Here is a 21,855-nt window from a genome sequence, read left to right on the forward strand (position 1 = left end):
ATACATGATTAAGGTGCAAATCAGTCAATCATACTTCCAGAGTATTAGGATCACTGTAGGCTTTAGTTCTTCAGGGAGTTCAGCTCCAGCTCCATGGTGGATATTTCCCATAATATTCTTGATTTCTGTTGTACTTACAACCTTAATTATGTTCTATTAATAGTTTTTTTTTTTTTTTTTTTTTTTGTATATATAAATATATGTTTCTTCCCTCGTCAATCATTTTGAACCAGGTATTCAGGTCCATTAGTCAAATTAAATTATAATGTTCTTCACTATAGATATTGGTACCATATACTAATTTGGTAAAAATACTTGGATCTAAGGCCTATTTTTGAAATCCACCAATCAACCTGCCTCTATATCCTTGCCTGAACTAGAGAAGAATTGCACTAAAAGCCTGCTGCTGTCATAAATTCTACGTTACAAAGGACTTAGTTATGTTTAAAGGGTCCATTACATGGGCCGAGAATCGCATAGATTATTGCCAACGAGTGTTCATAGTAACAGTCATTAACGCTGATCTGGTGGTTTAAATGCGAAACGCTCGTTCATCGAGTAATTGGTTGGTTTGTGCGAACACAAAAATCCTTGTTTCCCGGCAGCAGATCGTGCTGTGTAAACACAATCTGCTGCCGGGAAACAACGAGTCATTATGGCGAAGAGGGATGGCGTTAGCGATCGCTCCTCCTTATCTCTGGGCAAGCAGCAGATTGTTGGAAGGGAACGCTTCCCTCCCAACAATCTCCCATGGTCATGCTGTACAAACCACGGGAGGCTCTCATTTTTAAGGATTAGATGGAAAAATGTTTTTTTATTTCGTCTAAAATAATGGATCTCTGACGGAAATGGCTAAAACTGATGCAAAAAGTGCATAACTGTGCATAATGATTGCTTAAAATACAGGATCTGTTTTTTTGTTTATTTTTCAGTTCTTCTGAGGGATCAGAAGAACGGGAAACTAAATGGTGATGCGAACCCGGCCTAAGTTTCCAGTCCACCCTTGACTTTTCCCCAGAAGAAAGCATCTATAGAGGTTTATTGGTGCATAAAAAAGAATACCACTGAGTAACCATGAACAGCACCTCAAGGAGCTATGCAATGGGCTCATTTTGAATGTGTAGACCTAGAGTTTATTATGAATTTTCTTTTTTTATGTTTTCCCCAGTTGTGATTAAATACAGGAGACACCATAAGTGCAGCGTGCAGCTTTATTCTGCTACAATTCTTGCAGTATGCATTGCTCCCTATGGCAATGACTGCTTGCCAGCCTTGAACCTGCCCCATGTTTTGATGTTATTATATAAAGCATTTCCAGGACACGCAGTGTTGAAGACATCGCGATGACCCTTCAGGGTGTAGTTCCTTCTGATCCTCTTGAGGTTGACCCCACATTGGATGAGACGTTTGGCTGCGTTTATGGCGGCTTGAGATGGAAGACCGCCTGATTGCAGGGGGAGAAAAAAGAAAATGTGAGGTACGGCAGAGGAAAGAGAACAATGTGAAGAATATTCAGTGAAAATGATTTTTCATTTTCTTCATTTCCTTATGTCCCTGCATATTCTCCGCAAAAACAATCAAATGATATAACTTTTACATACCATAAAAATGTGATTGGTTCATACCTTTCAACCTCCCCCATTCTGGTGGTTGTATTACCTGTCACATTTATTTTTTTACGGAAAAAAATACTACAAAAAAACACATTACAAAAATGCATGAATTTTTACAATGCGTAGGGATTCGCTGTGGTAGACAGGATAAGCAGACGCAGTATAGAGGCACCAACCAGTTCTTAAATCAAACAGTTCAGTGTTTATTCACACTCTTGGCAAGTTCATAAACAAAAAGGCACATTCAACACAAAAAGTCACCTTGTGGTTTTGGTGTTAGTTCACACCTTGTTGGCAGTTCTGCCTCAAAGAGCCCATGAACAGGCTTTAGGCAGCCTGTTTCCCCTCATAGTGGTCTCAGCCCTCCAAGCCCGGCACAAGCCTCATATCCCAATACAGAGATCCTTTCTGCTAAACCCAGCTGTCTTTTAACCCGTAGAGGACCCGTGCCATGTATGGCACAGATGTCCGTGACTTAAGGACTGTGTACAGCGACTGTGATCAGGCGAGTGCAGGAGATGTGCCCGTCCGATTTGCGGCAGGGGTTCGGCAGTCACTGATAGCCGGACCCCTGCTGCATGCGCCGGCATCAGTGAAATCACCGATGCCGGCGCATCAACCCTTGATGTGCCGTGGTCAGCGCTGACCGCGGCATATGCGATGTCCTTGTGGGTATTGGAGCTGCCATCGGGTTTCCGTACTGCTGTGACGGGGACCCGATGGCATGGAAGGCTTAGGCATGGGGGCTGCCGTCTGGGGGAGAGCCTGTGAGATCCAGCCCACTGTATTACACTTACAGCCAATGCATTCCAATAGGGAAGTATTGGAATGCATTGTAAAGGGAATCAGACCCCCAAAAGTTGAAGTTCCAGAGTGGGACAAAACACAAAGTGAAAAAGAAAAGTAAAAAAAAAAAACGTTTTCCCCAAAAATTTTAAGTTTCAAGTAAAAAAAAAATAATATATATCCTTTTGCCAAAATAAAGGGAAATTATAATTTTTTTAAATAGGGGAAAAAATAAAAGTACACATATTAGGTATCGCCATGTCCCTATCGACAGTCTCTATAAAACTAACACATGACCTAACCCCTCAGATGAACACCGTCAAAAAAATAAAATACAAATTGTGCTAAATAAACCATTTTTTGGTCACCTTACATCACTAAGTGCAACACCATACGATCAAAAAGGTATATACCCCCAAAGGTATATACCCCCAAAATAGTACCAATCTAACCGTCACCTCATCCCGCAAAAAATGAGACCCTACCTAAGATAATCGCCTAAAAAGAAAAAAAAATATGGCTCAGAAAATGGAGACACTAAAACATCATTTTTTGGGTTTAAAAATGCTGTTATTGTGTAAAACTTAAGTAAAAAAAAAAGTATATGTATTAGGTATTGCCGCGTCCGTAACAATCTGCTCTATAAAAATACCACATGACCTAACCCCTCAGGTGACCACCATCCCAAAAAAAAAGTCATATGCACCCCAAAATAGTGCCAAACAAACAGTCATCTCATCCCGCAAAAATCATACCCTACCTAAGACAATCGCCCAAAAACTTAAAAAACTATGGCTCTCAGAATATGGAGACACTAAAACATGATTTATTTTTTGTTTCAAAAATTATTTTATTGTGTAAAACTTACATAAATAAAAAAAGTTGACATATTAGGTATCGTCGTGTCCATAATAACCTGTTCTATAAAAAATATCACATCACCTAACCCCTCAGGTGAATGCCGTAAAAAAAAAAAAAAACATGTAAAGTCCTTTTTTTGTCACCTTACATCACAAAAAGTGTAATAGCATGTGATCAAAAAGTCATATGCACTCTATAATAGTACCAATCAAAACGTCATCTCAACCCAAAAAAAATTTGCCCCTACACAAGACAGTCGCAAAAAAATAAATAAAACTACGGCTTTCAGAATGTGGAGACACTAAAAAAATGTCATATTTGGTATTTTCACGTCCGTAACAATCTGCTCTCTAAAAATACCACATGATCTAACCTGTCAGATGAATGTTGTAAATACCAAAAATAAAAACGGTGCCAAAAAAGCTATTTCTTGTTACCTTGCCTCACAAAAAGTGTAATATAGAGCAACCAAAAATCATATGTACCCTATGTCACTTTTTTGGAGTTTCTACTCTGGGGGTGCATCAGGGGGTCTTCAAATGGGACATGGTGTCAAAAAACCAGTCCAGCAAAATCTGCCTTCCAAAAATGTATGGCGTTCCTTTTCTTCTGCGCAATATAGTGTGCCCGTACAGCAGTTCACTACCACATATGGGGTGTTTCTGTAAACTACAGAATCAGGGCCATAAATATACAGTTTTGTTTGGCTGTTAACCCTTGCTTTGTTACTGGAAAAAAATTATTCAAATGGAAAATCTGCCAAAAAAGTGAAAATTTGAAATTTTATCTCTATTTTCCATTAATTCTTGTGGAACACCTAAAGGGTTAACAAAGTTTGTAAAATCAGTTTTGAATACCTTGAGGGGTGTAGTCTCTAAAATGGGGTCATTCATGGATGGTTTCCATTATGTAAGCCTCACAAAGTGACTTCAGACCTGAACTGGTCCTTAAAAAGTGGGTTTTGGAAATTTTCTGAAAGATTTCAAGATTTGCTTCTAAGCCTTCTAACGTCCCCCAAAAAATGAAATGACATTCACAAAATGATCCAAACATGAAGTAGACATATGGGGAATGTAAAGTAATAACTATTTTTGGAGGTATTACTATGTATTATAGAAGTAGAGAAATGTAAATTTGGAAATTTGCTAATTTTATAAATTTATGGATAAATTTGGCATTTTTATTCATAAATAAAAATACATTTTTTTACTCAATTTTACCACTGTCATGAAGTACAATACGTGACGAGAAAACAATCTCAGAATGGCCTGGATAAGTAAAATCGTTTTAAAGTTATCACCACATAAAGTGACACTGGTCAGATTTGCAAAAAATGACCTGGTCCTTAAGTTGAAAAATGGCAGGGTCCTGAAGGGGTTAAAGGCAGCTAGGTGTTGTCAAAACCCAGACCGGCACATGACCCCACCTGGCCGCTAATCAATCCAGGTGCACACACTGGGAGGAAAATACCTGCCTCCTCATACAACTCCCTTTACTGTGTCAAACATGGTTCTTGTTTTTTACAGGTGAAAACTGTTAAATAAACGTGTTTTTCTTGTGAAGACTGCATGGACAATTACCACACCACAACACTGCAGCAATCGCAGTAAAAGCAGGTTTTCATGATATTTTGACAGCGAAATATATCATGAAATAGAATGTGTAAACCCAGTCTTAGCATTCTGGTAGGTGTCACGGCCACGGTTATGGCCGTGACTCCTTGGGAGCCGCATACAGTTGCCCGCGGTTTGGGTTGTTGTTTCAACCGCAGCTTGAGGCATAATGTTGTCAGCCTCAGGTGCGGTTGCCGCGGACAACAGGTATGTGTGCGGTTCCCTTGGAGTTGTGTGCGTGTTTGTATGCACTTTGGTATGTCTGTGTGCACTCTGTGTGTGGTGTGCACTGACACCCTTCCTGCACTGTGGTTGCCCGTGGCAACGTTTGGTGATGTGTACATGTGGTGGCAGTGTTCCGGCCTTTGGGCTGACTCCCAGGACACGCTTGCCACCCATGTCGTTGCCAGCGGTAACAACCACAGTGTGTTTGTTGTGTTTGGACACGGTTCCTTTAAGTTGGTGTTTTCCCTTTTCTCTGGTGCTGGAAGGGTTAATTCCCTTCCCAGTGTGTGTGTGAGGCACTGGGTGTGTCTGACCCTTGGGTGTGGCCTCTTAGGCCTATAAAGCCTTTCACGTTACCATGGCTCAGTAGGTTGCTTCAGTCATGCTTTGCTCTAGCAGCCTCCTGTGATTTCCTCCTTCTTGTAAGGGCCACCCTTCCGGTCATAGGTTTAAGTTTGTGTGATGTTCAGTTTATGTTTTCCTTTACTATTCTGTGCAGCTATGGATCTGGGTTCCTGTGTGTGGATGTGTGTGTGCTGAGTTATATTTGTATTGTTTGTGGACTCCAGCTTGCCCGCACACGGACCCAGTCAGCAAGGCTGTGGCAGGTGGCTGGAACTAGTGCAGCACCTGCCATATCCATAGGCCTGTTGACGTTCCCTTCTTCATGCTGCTTGGCCAGTGAGACTCCTGCTCCTCCGTGTCTAGGAGGAGTGGGTTGCCTTACTCTGTTCTCTAGTTCAGGGCCGACTTGAGGGCTTGTCGGGACTATAAGGTTCCAGCGTATCAGCCCTCCTACCATCAAGGTCGGCTTATACTGACAGGAGACAGGGTCAGCGTTAGGGACGCAATAGGAGGTGACCTGCTCCCTAATTCTGTGGTCCTGGCCAAGTAGCGACCGGACATCCTCTGACATCACACGGCTGAGGATTTCCCCCATCCTCAGCCGTGACAGTAGGTGTGTATTTCTATTCAATCTACACTGGAATAAATGGGAGATATACAAGTAGCCCAGTGCATTTATTCATAGGTTTCTGTATCTTCTATCAATTTTAGTGGGGAGTGGAAGCGTATGTATCGCCATCTACATGTCAAAATGGGTCTTCCTTAATTTCCCAATTGGTGAAGTTCCCAGGTGGTTTATATATAACATTGTCTTACTCTACCCCTTCTGTTTATAAGGAGAAAGAAAATAATGCTACTGTCTCTCTTACATAGTTAATACGGTTGAATAAGTACGGTTGACAAGTTCAACCAAGGGATCGATGGGGACGCAAATCCCAGAAGGAAGTGAGACTCAGATTTCTACACGTTTTCAGAAGCATTAATGTCGTTTACTTTAAAGAATTCATCTAAACCCTTTTTAAAACCGTCCACTATTCCTGCTGTGACCACGTCCTGAGGAGTCTATTCCACAGCTTCACAGTTCTTAGGCCCCTTTCACACGGGCGTGAGTTGAACGCATTGCACCCGCACTGAATACCGACCCATTAATTTCTATGGGGCTGTTGACGCTTCTGGAGACTGAACTTTTTCTTTTCCAGTTGGAGGTAGTGCCCCCTTGTCTTTTGGGAGCATTTTACATGAAACAGCTTTTTTCCGTATTTTTTTGTATCGCTTATTTATATATTTGTACAGGTTAATCATGTCTCCCCTCTGACGTCTCTTCTTAAGACTAAATACATTTAATTATTTTAATCTTTCTTCATAACTCAGATCCTCCATGCCCCCTATCAGTTTAGTCGCTCTCCTCTGTACTTTCTCCAGCTGCAGAGCTTCCTCTCTATGGACTGGTGCCCAGAACTGGACTGCATATTCCAGATGAGGCCGCACCAACGCTTTGTAAAGTGGTAGTATTACATCCCTGCCCCGCGAGTCCATGCCTTGTTTAATTCATGACAATGTCCTGGTGGCCTTAGAAGCAGCTGATTGACATTGTGCTGTTATTTACTCTACCATCCACAAGGACACCCAAATCCTTCTCTATAAGTGACTCCCCCAGTGTTACATCACCTAGGACAATGAATCTCTTCAGGTGATTTATGCCAGAACTGCTCAGTTCTCATAGTGTCATGGCCAGCAAAGCCTTCAGGTGTGGCCTGTTGGAGGACAATTGTGGGGTTTCCAAAATGGGAGAATTCAAGTTAGGCTTCATGCAAACGACCATTGTTTTTGGCCACATCCGATTTGCTATTTTTTGTAGATCAGATGCAGACCTATTCATTTCTATAGCGCTGCAAAAGACATGGACAGCACACTGCGGCACCTGCAAAAAAAATAGCACATGTGCTATACTCTGACAGTTCTATAGAGGGCTGGAGGTTCCGTTCCGCTAAATACGAAACACACACAGCCGGTATCCATGCTTTGCAGATCCGCAATTTGCAGACCACAAAAACAGCTATGACCATGTGCATGAGCCCTTAGTAAAAAATGTTGGTGAACTTGTGCTACACGTGGCCTAAGGATGGCTGCCCACCACCAGCCTGATAACTGCACATACAGTCAGGTCCATAAATATTGGGACATGGACACCATTCTAACATTTTTGGCTCTATACACCACCACAATGGATTTGAAATGAAACAAACAAGATTTGCTTGAACTGCAGACGGTCAGCTTTAATTTGAGGGTATTTACATCCAAATCAGGTGAACGGTGCAGGAATTACAACAGTTTTCATATGTGCCTCCCACTTGTTAAGGAGCAAAAAGTAATGGGACAGAATAAGGCCGAATAGATACGACCGTTTTTCACGGCCGTGAGCGGTTCGTGGAACCGCGGCCTGGATTCCTGCTGAGAGCAGGAGCGCACGGCGTCATTAGTTGGTATGACGCCGTGCGCTCCCTGCTGCCGCCGTACTACAGTAATACACTGGTATAGATCATACCAGTGTATTACTGTATTGCGGCGGCAGCAGGATTCGGGTCAGGTGATTTACTTGGCCATTGCATAACATTCCACTTCTTTCCCTTAAAAAAACTCTTTGGTGGCTTTTGCAGTATGCTTTGGGTCATTGTCCATCTGCACTGTGAAGCGCCGTCCAATGAGTTCTGAAGCATTTGGCTGAATATGAGCAGATAATATTGCCCGAAGCACTTCAGAATTCATCCTGCTGCTTTTGTCAGCAGTCACATCATCAATAAATACAAGAAAACCAGTTCCATTGGCAGCCATACATGCCCACGCCATAACACTACCACCACCATGCTTCACTGATGAGGTGGTATGCTTACGATCATGTGCATTTCCTTTCCGTCTCCATACTCTTCTCTTCCGATCACTCTGGTACAAGTTGATCTTGGTCTCATCTGTCCATAGGATGTTGTTCCAGAACTGTGAAGGCTTTTTTAGATATCGTTTGACAAACTCTAATCTGGCCTTCCTGTTTTTGAGGCTCACCAATGGTTTACATCTTGTGGTGAACCCTCTGTATTCACTCTGGTGAAGTCTTCTCCTGATTGTTGACTTTGACACACATCCACCTACCTCCTGGAGAGTGTTCTTGATCTGGCCAACTGTTGTGAAGGGTGTTTTCTTCACCAGGGAAAGAATTCTTCGCTCATCCACCACAGTAGTTTCCTGCGGTCTTCCGGGTCTTTTGGTTTTGCTGAGCTCACCGCTGCGTTCCTTCTTTTTAAGAATGTTCCAAACAGTTGCTTTGGCCAGGCCTAATGTTTTTGCTATCTCTCTGATGGGTTTGTTGTGTTTTTTCAGCCTAATGGTGGCTTCACTGATAGTGACAGCTCTTTGGATCTCATCTTGAGAGTTGACAGCGACAGATTCCAAATGCAAATTGCAGACTGGAAATGACCTCTTGACCTTTTATCTGCTCATTGTAATTGGGCTAATGAGGGAATAACACACACCGGCCATGGAACAGCTGAGAAGCCAATTGTCCCATTACTTTTGGTCCCTTAAGAAGTGGGAGGCACAAATGCAAACTGCTGTAATTCCTGCACCGTTCACCTGATTTGGATGTAAATGCCCTCAAATTAAAGCTGACAGTCTGCAGGTAAAGCACATCTTGTTTGTTTCATTTCAAATCCATTGTGGTGGTGTATAGAGCCAAAAATGTTAGAATTGTGTCGCTGTCCTAATATTTATGGACCTGACTGTATCTATATTGGGAACTTATTACTCAATGCTTAGTGCTTGACCCCTAAAAAAAAATATATATAGCCACCTGATTCTGGTAAATGCAGGGCTATAATACAGGCTGTAATGCTGTACATAAGGCTTTAGGTTTAGTGCATCTTGTTTGCTTCCCATAGTGTCATGTTATGAATACTCTATGTTAGGAGTGGATGTAGGACCAAGCAAAAAAACTAAAGGTGCTTCTGTGCTTTACTCATGGCCTTTCACACTGCATCTTAGTAGTCTGCTTTACCATATGAGCTAGGAAAGGTGCTTGTGCATTCATTTAACAAGCCCATAGAATGGATGCCACTGACTGGATGTCCGTCTTAAGAAAAAAAAAAGCATTGTGCTTTTTTACATGACCTCTCTGTGCAGTCGGCAGCACTATTCCAGGAAACCTGCTGGATCCTTCTGAGAATCATGGAGACCCCACCATTCAGACCTCCATTATTAGTAAATGATGGTATATCATAGTAATACTTGTTAACGTAGGAAAATGCTTTTGAGAAAAAGAAAATCTGAGTTACTTGGTCCACAACCTTCATGTCACTGATTTCTATACTTACTCATAAAGTTTCCAATAAAAGAGATCCCAATGGATTTAGAGTTGAAATCTTTGGCATGAGCCCCAACTTTTGACCAGCCACGACCTTCATATATGTTGCCGTCATTGCCAATGATAAAGCTGTGAAACAATCAGGGAAAATATTTCATTTTGTATTGATCCATTCCATGAAACTTGAAATATCCTATTGCCATTATTCCTAGAGGCTATGCTCGCTCAGTAACTGGTGCATCCTCTGCACTTTGACGGACAGGGCCAGGCAGTGTAGATGTCCTTACACCTGGCCCTGTCAATCAAAGTGGAGAGGGTGTGGTATTTGCAGACAAAGTTGAGCCTCTAAGTGTAATGGCCACGCCCCAGTTGCTCCTACAGGCTTATTTGCATATATTAAAACATCATTTTTCAGCCAGGGTACAAATCTGCTGACAGATGCCCTTTAAGGTGCCAGATCATCTGTTGTGTCCATTTCGCAGGAATGGTTGATTGTGCAGCCGCAAGGGTCACACATCCCTAAGGGTCCTATTAACCTGCAGATGAAGCTCGTCTGATCGCTCGTCTCTATAATGAATCACTGTTTGACAAACGAGGATTTTTAACCCCTTAAGGACCGGGCTCATTTTCACCTTAAGGACCAGGCCATTTTTTGCAAATCTGACCAGTGTCACTTTAAGTGCTGATAACTTTAAAACACTTTGACTTATCCAGGCCATTCTGAGATTGTTTTTTCGTCACATATTGTACTTCATGACACTGGTAAAATAAAGTCCAAAAAATTAATTTTTTTGCATAATAAAATACCTAATTTACCAAAAATTTGGAAAAATTAGCAAATTTCAAAGTTTCAGTTTCTCTACTTCTGTAATACATAGTAATACCCCCAAAAATTGTGATGACTTAACATTCCCCATATGTCTACTTCATGTTTGAATTATTTTGGGAATGATATTTTATTTTTTGGGGATGTTACAAGGCTTAGAAGTTTAGAAGCAAATCTTGAAATTTTTCAGAAATTTACAAAAACCCAATTTTTAGGGACCACTACAGCTCTGAAGTCACTTTGCGAGGCTTACATAATAGAAACCGCCCAAAAATGACCCCATTCTATAAACTACACCCCTCAAGGTATTCAAAACTGATTTTACAAACTCCGTTAACCCTATAGGTGTTGCACAAGAGTTATTGGCAAATGGGGATGAAATTTGAGAATTTCATTTTTTTGCCTAATTTTCCATTTTAACCCATTTTTTCCACTAACAAAGCAAGGGTTAACAGCGAAACAAGACTGTATCTTTATTGCCCTGACTCTGCTGTTTACAGAAACACCCAGTATGTGTCCGTAAACTACTGTACGGCCAGACAGCGGGGAGTAGAGTGAAAGGTGCGCCGTATGGTTTTTGGAAGCCAGATTTTGCTGGACAGTTTTTTTGACACCATGTCCCATTTGAAGCCCCCTGATGCACCCCTAGAGTAGAAACTCCATAAAGTGACCCCATCTAAGAAACTACACCCCTCAAGGTATTCAAAACTGATTTTACAAACTTCGTTAACCCTTTAGGTGTTGCACAAGAGTTATTGGCAAATTGGGATGAAATTTGAGAATTTCATTTTTTTGCCTAATTTTCAATTTTAACCCATTTTTTCCACTAACAAAGCAAGGGTTAACAGCCAAACAAGACTGTATCTTTATTGCCCTGACTCTGCTGTTTACAGAAACACCCCAAATGTGGCCGTAAACTACTGTACGGCCACACAGCGGGGCGTAGAGTGAAAGGTGCGCCGTATGGTTTTTGGAAGCCAGATTTTGCTGGACAGTTTTTTTGACACCATGTCCCATTTGAAGCCCCCCTGATGCACCCCTAGAGTAGAAACTCCAAAAAAAGTGACCCCATCTAAGAAACTACACCCCTCAAGGTATTCAAAACTGATTTTACAAACTTTGTCAACCCTTTAGGTGTTGCACAAGATTTAATGGAAAATAGAGATACAATTTCAAAATTTCACTTTTTTGGCAGATTTTCCATTTTAATATTTTTTTTCCAGTTACAAAGCAAGGGTTAACAGCCAAACAAAACTCATTATTTATGGCCCTGATTCTGTAGTTTACAGAAACACCCCATATGTGGTCGTAAACTGCTGTACGGGCACACGGCAGGGCGCAGAAGGAAAGGAATACCATACGGTTTTTGGAAGGCAGATTTTGCTGGACAGTTTTTTTGACACCATGTCCCATTTGAAGCCCCCCGATGCACCCCTAGAGTAGAAACTCCAAAAAAGTGACCCCATTTTAGAAAGTACGGAATAGGGTGGCAGTATTGTTGGTACTAGTTTAGGGTACATATGATTTTTGGTTGCTCTATATTACACTTTTTGTGCGGCAAGGTAACAAGAAATAGCTTTTTTGGCACTTTTTTTTTTTGTTATTTACAACATTCATCTGACAGGTTAGATCATGTGGTAATTTTATAGAGCAGGTTGTCACAGACGCGGCAATACCTAATATGTATACAATTTTTTTTATTTATGTAAGTTTTATACAATAACTTCATTTTTAAAACCAAAAAATTGTTTAGTGTCTCCATAGTCTAAGAGCCATAGTTTTTACAGTTTTTGGGCGATTATCTTGAGTAGGGTCTAATTTTTTGCGGGATGAGATGACGGTTTGATTGGCACTATTTTGGGGTGCATATGACTTTTTGATCGCTTGCTATTACACTTTTTGTGACGTAAGATGGCAAAAAATTGCTTTTTTTACACTTTTTTTTTTCTTTTTTTTTACGGTGGTCACCTGAGGGGTTAGGTCATGTGATAATTTTATAGAGCCGGTCGATACGGACGCGGCGATACCCAATATGTATACTTTATTTTTATTTATAAAAGTTTTACACAATTATTTTATTTTTGAAACAAAAAAAATCATGTTTTAGTGTTTCCATAGTCTAAGAGCCATAGTTTTTTCAGTTTTTGGGCGATTATCTTGAGTAGGGTCTCATTTTTTGCGGGATGAGATGACGGTTTTATTGGTACTATTTTGGCGTACGCGACTTTTTTGATCACTTTTATTACCTTTTTTGGGAAGTAAGGTGGGCAAAATTTCAATTTTCTCATAGTTTTTATTTTTATGGCGTTCACCGTGTGGGGAAAGTAACATGACCGTTTTATAGATCAGGTCATTACGGACGCGGCGATACCTAATATGTGTAGTGTATTTTTTTTATTTTTTTTTTATTCAGTGATAAATGTTTTTTTATTTTATCTTAACTTTTTTCACTTTTTAAAAAAAAAAATTGGACCCAGACCCACTTGGTTCTTGAAGATCCAGTGGGTCTGATGTCTGTAAAATACAGTACAGAACCTATATAGGTTTCTGTACTGTATTTTACTTACACTGAACAGATCTATGATTTCAGCATAGATCTGTTCAGCACCATTGACAGCAGGACGCCTGAGCAGGCGTCCTGTTGCCATGGGAACCTTCCCCGTCTGCCACAACTTCGCAGACGGGGAAGGGTGAGGACGGGGCTTCGGGGGGCTCTCTGGGGGCTCTCTCCCTCTCCCATCGGGGGGCTGCAAAGGCACAGCAGCCCCCCGATCGGAGAGGGAGGGAGCTCCTTGCGCTGTTAACCTTTTCCATACAGCGGTCCGTACGGACCGCTGTATGGAAAGGGTTAAACGGCTGACATCGCATCAACGATGTCAGCCGTTTATACCAGGGTGCCAGCAATGTGCTGGCACCCTGGTATACCCACTAGAAACCAACGATTATGCAATGGGAGGCGGGCGGGGGATCGCGATCCCGCCTGCCCCACCGCCCGCCTCCCGCAACGCCCCCACTGCCTGCGACACCCCCCCTGCACCACCCGCCGCCATCAAATCGTGCAGGGGTGCAGGGGGGGGGTGCGCAATATTGATTTTAGGCACTCTGAAGTTTCTGATCCCCGCGGTCAGGGACCGCGGGGATCAGAAACTGCAAAAAGCGCAGCAAACCGCAGGTCTGAATTGACCTGCGGTTTGTTGCGATCGCCGACACGGGGGGGTCAAATGAGCCCCCCCTGCGTTGTTACGGCGTCCCGTTCCGATTAACCCCCGTGGCGCCGGAATCCCGATTTTAAGTCAGGACGTACCGGTACGTCCTCGGTCCTTAAGGACTCTGGAAATAGGGCGTACCGGTACGTCCTCGGTCCTTAAGGGGTTAAACCTGCAAAAAGATTACCATTACCTGATGAATAAGCGTTTGCTCATTCATCCAGTAATCGATGGCAGTATTACACTGCCAGATCATTGCAAACGAGCGTTCATACATAATGCTTGTAGGCGATGATCTTCACGATTATCTTCAGGTGTAATAGGGCCATAAGGCTAGCCTTGACATTCACCCACCGCTGAATAAAACTGAATATAAGTTCATGAGCCTTGGGCAAACATATGCCCCATCACAATGTTCTGTATGTCTTCCCCTAAGTGCCCACATTAGCATAGGCTCTGCAGTCCATACAGGTGACTTCCTGGAAAGTTTCACCATTAATTGCTGCCTATGGGGCATTTTGGAAACTAAATATTTTTATGGTCAGAGATAAAATATTCCTACAAACAGTGTAAAACATGTATAAAATAAAATAATATCCTTTACCACCACCACCACCGCAGTCACGAATTACAAAGCTCAATACTAACTTGTAACCAATATCACACCATTTATTAGTACGGGTGTGATGTTGTAGAATGTTCCTCAGCTGTGTGGTGCAAGCAGCTCTTGACGTGCAGGTCGGGGTGACTGTATGATGGATGATCACCAAAGGGACCGGAGTTTTTAGTGCATCTCTGCAGTTTGTATTTCTAGTACTCCAGGTTGACTTACTGATGATACCGGGACATCCTGGATGTTAGGGAAAAAATTATATTAGAAAGAATTACTGTTTTCTGTTTATTGTCATTAGTGATGGACGAACATCTGCCGGGACGGTTCGTGAACGCGATCAAATGTTCGCAAGCCACAAGTTCGCGGCGGGTCCGATTCATTTTAATGGCAGGCGAACCTGAAAAACCTTCAGCTAATATTCGCAGCCAAGAAATAATTACTAGAAGTGCAAAATAGTCCCACAACATGGACAGTGACACCAGATGTATTATTCCAATTTGCGATCTCCATTCATAATTTTTTTCAATGCAAAATATCGGCAATATAATTTTTGCGTACACGCATGCGCAAATGCACTATACATACCCAAATGCACTATAAAGAAAGTATATTGGTATATAACACTCCGCTTCAATCATTTTTTTTTTTTTTGGGGGGGGGGGGACTGATATATCACACCAGTAGAAATTATTTGTTCCAGTAACGCTCGTCCCTCTATATACCTGCAGTATCGCAGCAGAACCGCACACAACTGCCGCACAATACAAATGCACTATAATATACTGTCTAACATAGAAAGTATATTATAACATTGTACACGGAAGGTAATCCATTAGAATATACATAAAGATAAAACGTAACCTTTAATAATTTTACTATGAGGGTCCATTCACACGGACACCATCGATGTGCATTCCGCATTTTGTGGACCGCACATCGCCGGCACTATAATAGAAAATGCCTAATCTTGTCTGCAATTGCGGACAAGAATAGGACATGTTCTATTTTTTTGCGGAAACGGAAGCACAGATGCGGAAGTGCGGATCCGCAAATGCGGATGTGGATCCGCAAATGCGAATGCGGACAGCACATTCCGGCCCTATTGAAAATGAATGGGTCTGCACCCGTTCCACAAAATTGCGGAACGGATGCGGACCCATTTTGCGGACGTGTGAATGAAAAAGAGATCCCTCAAAATGAAAATAAATTAAATTGTTAAAGTTAAGCAAAAAGCATAGATGTGGTCGGCAATAACAAGTCCTCGGCGGCACCAAATCAGAAACCATATGTCCGACCACAATCCGGGGGGGGGGGGGGGGGGGGTTCCAGTGCACATCCATGAATCCCGGAGGGAAAGCAAAAAACATCCATCCCTGGGCTAGATGATGATGTGGTATTGAAGGACAGGGTGGGCAAAGAACTGTCCCTGATATTGCCCTACAGGGGGTGCTATTCTGGCCCTGATAACCTAACCACAGACCACCCGCCCTGATAAGAGCGACCCCGTCCGGAACCTTACCCTATATAAAAATGGCCCTAGTAAGCCCTTAGGCCCCTGACTTCCAGGTGATCACTATATAGATCTATGTGTTTTTGACTAATTATAAAAGTATATTATAAGTGTATTACACCCATCTGTACTGCACACCTATCGATAGCATGCCTATACCAGTCCTTGAAAGGACTTTTGTGGCCCTATTAGCTAGCGTCTGGTGTCCCTAACAGCCTATCCCTGCTCCACACAGCAACCTCTCCCTACACTGGCAAAACACTGAATGTAAAATGGCGGCCAGATCAGGTCTATTTATAAGGTAGGGGTGTGTCCATGTGCTGAAACGTCTCAATTGGCTGTCCTGTACCGCCTGATGGATGTGTCATGGGTCAAAGTTCTTCATAATGTAAAAGAATATGGCGGGTGCAAATTTCTCCATATGTTCGCATGTTCGGTGAATCGCGAACACGCAAAGTTCGCCGCGAAACGACCGCCGGGCGAACCGCAAGGCCATCTCTAATTGTCATGTTCTTATTCTATCCTGGAAGTTTTCCAGCCCTATGTTTGTACACCTTAGGGTCCTTACACAGATTGTCTACAGGTAAAATAGGTGCAGTGTTTTATTTTGGCCATCTGCAGCTTTTGAAGCATTTTTCTTGTGTTTTTGGACACAGTCTGGTTTACCATTAGTGTCTTCTTTATAGTGTTTTCCTCTGTATAGGGAGTGCTGTCAAAGCTTCTGAAAAGCACGCCCAAAGCTCCAACATAGTAAAATAGTAACAGGAAGTCATTTATCAAACAGAAATCCGCCTAAATTAAGCGTATTTCTGGCACAGATTGCTTTGTAAAGGTCCTTTGCACAGCTATCTGCGACTTCTCCCCACTCGCACCAGGTCTAAAAAAGGGGGGCGCGACGTGGGCGGAAAAAGGGACAGCTGGTAGGCCCATCTCATTTACCATTTAAAATTTTTGCCATAGAAAATGGTCTAAATGTAAGACAGCGGAGGATCCACCAAAGTTATGTAGAGGCAGTAAACTCTTCATAACTCCGGCGGATCCACTGCCAGGTATAGGGGTTATTAAGACCGGCGTCTTAATAAATGTGCCCCATAGTTGGTAAGGCTGAAAAAAGACATCTGTCCATCCAGCCCATTATCCTGCAAGTTGATCCTGCTGCTTTTTTTTTTTTTTAAAGAAGCAAGAAAGACAAAAATAAAAACACCCAGTGAATAGTGAGGCTACTAGCAAAAAATCTGTATCTGACTGGTGGGGGTCCGGCACCTGGAAACCCTGCTGATCAGATACTTGAGATGGCAGAAGGGCTCACAGTAGTGCCGCAGCCTTCTGTTAGCTCACCCAGCACAGCGCCTTACATTGTATAGCAGCTGTGCTTGGTATCGCAGGCCAGACCCATTCACTTCAGTGGGGCTGAGCTGCACCTAAGGTCATGTTACTGATGAACGTGACGCCACATGGCCTAGGGAAAACTGGAGAAGGCCACAGTGCTACTGCGAGTGCAGCTGCCTTCTCAAACAGCTGATAAGTGGGGGGCCTGGATGGAAAAACGGAGGAAAAAAGTAAGAAATTGCCATTAATGTGTGTCTCATGCAAATTGAGGAAGTAGCAGGTGCAAATTTTCAAGCAACTAGCTCCAATATGAGTCGTGTGCCAGAGCCAAAGGTTTGGCCACATGTGACATATTCTCTGTGGATTTTCTGCAATGGAATTGCGGCAGAAAATCAGAAGCATATACAGTAGCAGCTAAGATTTTTAAAAATGTAATCCACACTCTAGATAAAATTTCCACAACAGAAATTTTAAATCCAGACTTTATGCTGCGGATTTCCACTGCTTGTTTCACCTTTGCAATTCCAAAGGGTAAATCCACAGCAAATACATGTCAAAATCCACATGTAACTACTCTTAATATAAAGTGTTCCTTCTTGGGAGGAAGGAACGACTCCTCCGACACTCTGAGCAGTGCTTTGGTGATGTGGTTTGGGCAATGCAGTCTGTACCACCGAGTGAAATGCTTAAGCTGGAGCTATACCTATACTTTTTGTAGTGCTTTTAATTGATTTTCAATATTGAGCTCTAGATGTAGTCCAAAGCAATAGATTGATTTCTATGCAATCACTGCAGCTGTCACTTGATAGTTAAAATCAATCAAAAGTGCTACAAAAAGTATAGGTGTAGGTCCAGCCTTAGTAACAGTGAATGTGCCACATAAATAAATAACAAAAAATAATCATATTTGTTAGCACGGTAGCCGATGCCCGCCGCTGTCCCACTCTCTTGGACTCTCTTGGGAGGGAACGGGTGTAACTCTACTCATCTTCCCACTCCTGCCTGGCAGCATAGACCACCTGCCTCTCCTCTTCCTCAGGGCTCATACACATGACCGTATGTATCTTGCGGTCCGCAAAAAATGTATCCTCAAAAAATACGGATGACATCCATGTGCATTCTGTATTTTGAGGAACGGAACAGCTGGCATCTAATAGAACAGTACTATCTTTGTCCGTAATGCAGACAATAATAGAACATGTTCTAGTTTTTTGCGGAACAGAAATGCAGACATACGGAAACAGAATACACACAGAGCAACTTCCTTTTTTTGCGGACCTATTGAAACGAATAGTTCTGCTTACGGTCCGCAAAAAAATAACGGACACGGAAAGAAAATACGTTCGTGTGCATGAGCCCTTACCCACAGCAGGCCTGGCTGTCGTAGTCTCATTCTTCAACTGTAGTCAGAAGCCTGTGCTTCTCTGCCCAGCCTGCTCTCCCTGCCCGTAGGGTATATGCGCTACCTGGCTCTTGAAGGACCAGCTTGCACATTCCCTAATTCTTACACATCCTATGGCTGGCTGTCTTAAGAATAGATAAAGCACCTTCTCCAGTGGGAGGGTGCCTGAGCTTTAGATTGTCTAGCTTGCTACTTACAAGTTATGGTGTGCTGTTCTTTTTGTCTGCCCATGTACTGAACTCTGCCTGTTTACCGATTCTGACCCTCCGCTGCCTGATGGCCTTGACCTTGGACTAATTTTACAGATTTGCGTGAACTCTGCCTGCCCTGACTACGAGTATTGCCTGATCCCTCAGTGCTTCACATCAGTGTCTTTGACTTCTGTGGGGGTCAGCTGCCAACCACACTGGTACAATTCCAAGTAGTCTGGTTGCACCGATGCAGCAAAATCCAGGTCCCTGTACATGGGTTTTAGGGTTAAAAGCAGGGGACTACCAGAATAACGCCTTAGCCCAAAGTGAAACTGGTTGGTTGACACAGAGGTTGCACAACCACTTTCCATAACAGGTTTCAATAGAAGATATGAACATTACCTACCATTTGCCATAACGCAGGGGGCCGCCAGGAGTAGTATGAGCCGAATCATAGCGAATGCAAGTTCAACACAGTAAAGTTATCTGAGAGACTGAACAGACAGATGTTACAATAAGTGATCATATATCAGGTTTTTTTACATCAGGTTTGTGATTTACGTTCAGTGTATGTACTCAGAAAGCTCCTCGGAATTTACTGGTTTGGACTACAGCTGTCACTCAAAAAAATCTATAAAAAGTCTAGGTGTAGCCCTAGTCAGTATAAGATGTAATTATATAAACTGCAAGACCTTTAATAATGAATTGCTTCTGTGGAAAATACACTGCATCATGAAACTACCATACGGCAGAACATGGGGTCTATAATACTGACCCAGAGGGATTCTGTTGCACTATACAAAGTCTGCACAAATGGCTTTGAGGTCTTAGGCTGTCCATACATGGTAAGCTTTTGATTTTCCAGATGCAGTTTTGAAGATAAAACCAGGTGTGGATCGAAAAGGCAGAGGTAGTATAAAGTACAGATTTTACTTATCCTCATGTTGGAATCCATACCTGAGTTTACCTTCAAAACTCCATCTAAAAAACCTGATCATCTACAGGCACCTTAAACGGTCTCTAGATTTTGTCAGGTGGAAACTGTTTTTGCAATGATCTTGTGGAGCCGTTTAAAATGGAATTGTTGCCATGTTTGCTGCAATAAAATGTCTTCTTATTGGAAATAAATATTGATTTAGAAAAAAATCTTTAGATATAGTGAATGTGTGAGATTGTAATGTGACTCACCTTTATGTAGAATCTCTTCTGATATTGAGAATTGGTGCTCTCATCATCCTTCATATAGACCTGAGAGCTGGCACTCAGTGTAGACAGGGAGGGACGCTGCTTTATGAGTGTTATCTGGCTGTCACAAAACTCAAGAACAATTATTTGCATATGGCATTAGCATTATTATATGGCATTGTTCATAATGGCACACATGTCTGTGGATGATTATTCCACTTCCTTCTGCATGAAGATATAATAACTGGACAACATCCTGTATTTTTGTAATAGTCAATTAATCCAATAAGCCAAAACAGCAACAACAGTGACCCACAGAGAGGTGACGTGAATAATACCAAATATCTCCTGACAATGGAATCTGTCAAGGTTAGGATATATTTGGCAGCAAATGAACAGTCAGTTCTTGAAATTGATTTGTTAGAAGCAGAAAAAAATGGCCAAGTGTCCGGATCTGACCGACTCTGACAAGTGACAAATTGTGATGTCTAGACTTCCGAGTCAGTTCATCTTCTAAACGGTCAGTCTTGTAGGGTATTCCTGGAATACAGTGGTTAGTACTGACCAAAAATGGTCCAGGGAAAGCCAGACTCGCTGATGTGCATGGGGAGTGCAGGCTAGCCCGTCTAGTCAGATCCCATAAAAGAACTACTGTAAAACTGCTGACAATGTTACTGCTGATTATGATAGAAAGATGTCGGAACACACAGGCCATCACAGGTTGCTGCTTATGGGGCTGCACCACAGAAAGAAATGGACCATGGGGTAATAAAAAAAAAGGTGGACTGGTCTGATGAATCATGTTTTCTTTTACATCATGTGAGCGGCTATGCATTACTTATCTGGAGGAGAGATGACACCAGAATGCGCTATGGGAAGAAGATAAGGAGAGGCAGTGGGACGCTCTGCGAATTGCTCTTTTAGGAAAGGCTTGGTCATCGCATTTATGTGAATGTGACATGCAGCACCTACTGAAATATTGTACAGACAAGTACCTCCTTTCATGTCAGCGGTATTCTCTAGGGCAGTGGCCTCTTCTACCAGGATAATGCTTTGTCCAGGAATGGTCTGAAGAACATGACAAAGAATTCGTGCTGAGGACTTTGCCTCCAAATGACTAGATCTCAATCTGTGGGATGTGCTGAAAAAACAAGTCTGGTCCATGGAGGCCGAACTGCACAACTTAAGGGTGTATTAGACTGCCAGATTTTCTGGCAGATGATCACTAGGGATGAGCGAATTCGGATAAAACTTTGTTCTAAGACTGTACAGAGCAGGAGCTCCGTACAGTATTAAAATGTATTGGCTCCTATGAGCCGAAGTTATTGCTCCTATAAATGCTCGTTAGCGATCATGTAACGGTGGAATAAGTGCAGGGAGGACAGACCAGACAAACAACAGAATGTGAACGGACCGAGTCTATAAGCTACGAAGTACAAATGGAGCAAGCAGAGAATAGTCAGGAGAAGCCAGGCTCATAAATACCAGGAGAGTCGTGAAGTACCAAAGGAGTCAGCAGAGGATCGTCAGGAGGAAGCCGGGGTCAGAATACCAGGAGAGCAGCAAAGTACACAAGGAGCAGGCAGAGGATCGTCAGGAATCCAGCAGGAGGTAAGTACGCCAGGAAAGACAAAGTCGCAGGTGGAACCTAAATAACAGGCAGAGGCCAGCAGACTGCCTGTTTAAATAGGGAGCCAGAGGGGTCATGTGACGTGGCCAGCGTCACATAACTCCACACAGACTACACAGCCGAGCGCCGAGTGATCAGCTCGGTGCTCAGCCCAAAAACCATTCTCATG

At 42.6% G+C, this 21,855-nt stretch overlaps 1 protein-coding gene across 2 annotated transcripts; it reads right to left on the reverse strand.

Annotated features, from left to right (window-relative positions):
* Window positions 1–1,193: 1,193 nt before the first annotated feature.
* On the reverse strand, window positions 1,194–21,584 carry LOC122946050 (peptidoglycan-recognition protein SC2-like). Of its 2 annotated transcripts, XM_044305352.1 has the most exons (7): window positions 21,542–21,576; window positions 21,052–21,124; window positions 20,060–20,177; window positions 19,278–19,365; window positions 14,475–14,676; window positions 9,805–9,923; window positions 1,194–1,444 (listed from the first exon to the last, which is right to left on the reverse strand). In XM_044305352.1, exons 4-7 carry the CDS (start codon window positions 19,324–19,326, stop codon window positions 1,248–1,250), a joined length of 567 nt encoding a protein of 188 aa, XP_044161287.1. In that variant the 5' UTR covers window positions 19,327–19,365; window positions 20,060–20,177; window positions 21,052–21,124; window positions 21,542–21,576; the 3' UTR covers window positions 1,194–1,247. The 2 variants fall into 2 exon arrangements, with proteins under 2 accessions (XP_044161287.1, XP_044161286.1); XM_044305351.1 differs by lacking the exon at window positions 21,052–21,124 and having other exon boundaries at window positions 20,060–20,188; window positions 21,542–21,584.
* Window positions 21,585–21,855: the final 271 nt, after the last annotated feature.

The sequence above is a fragment of the Bufo gargarizans genome, chromosome 9 (genome assembly GCF_014858855.1).
Source record: "Bufo gargarizans isolate SCDJY-AF-19 chromosome 9, ASM1485885v1, whole genome shotgun sequence".
NCBI lineage: Eukaryota > Metazoa > Chordata > Amphibia > Anura > Bufonidae > Bufo > Bufo gargarizans.

Excerpts from the sequence above, each read along its gene's own strand:
- LOC122946050 (XM_044305351.1), bottom strand. The coding sequence starts at position 19,326 with ATGATTCGGCTCATACTACTCCTGGCGGCCCCCTGCGTTATGGCAAAT. Across the intron at positions 14,677-19,277 it reads CCCCTGCGTTATGGCAAATG|GATGTCCCGGTATCATCAGT; the intron begins GTAGGTAATGTT and ends CCTAACATCCAG. Across the intron at positions 9,924-14,474 it reads TGGTGTGATATTGGTTACAA|CTTTATCATTGGCAATGACG; the intron begins GTTAGTATTGAG and ends ATTGTTTCACAG.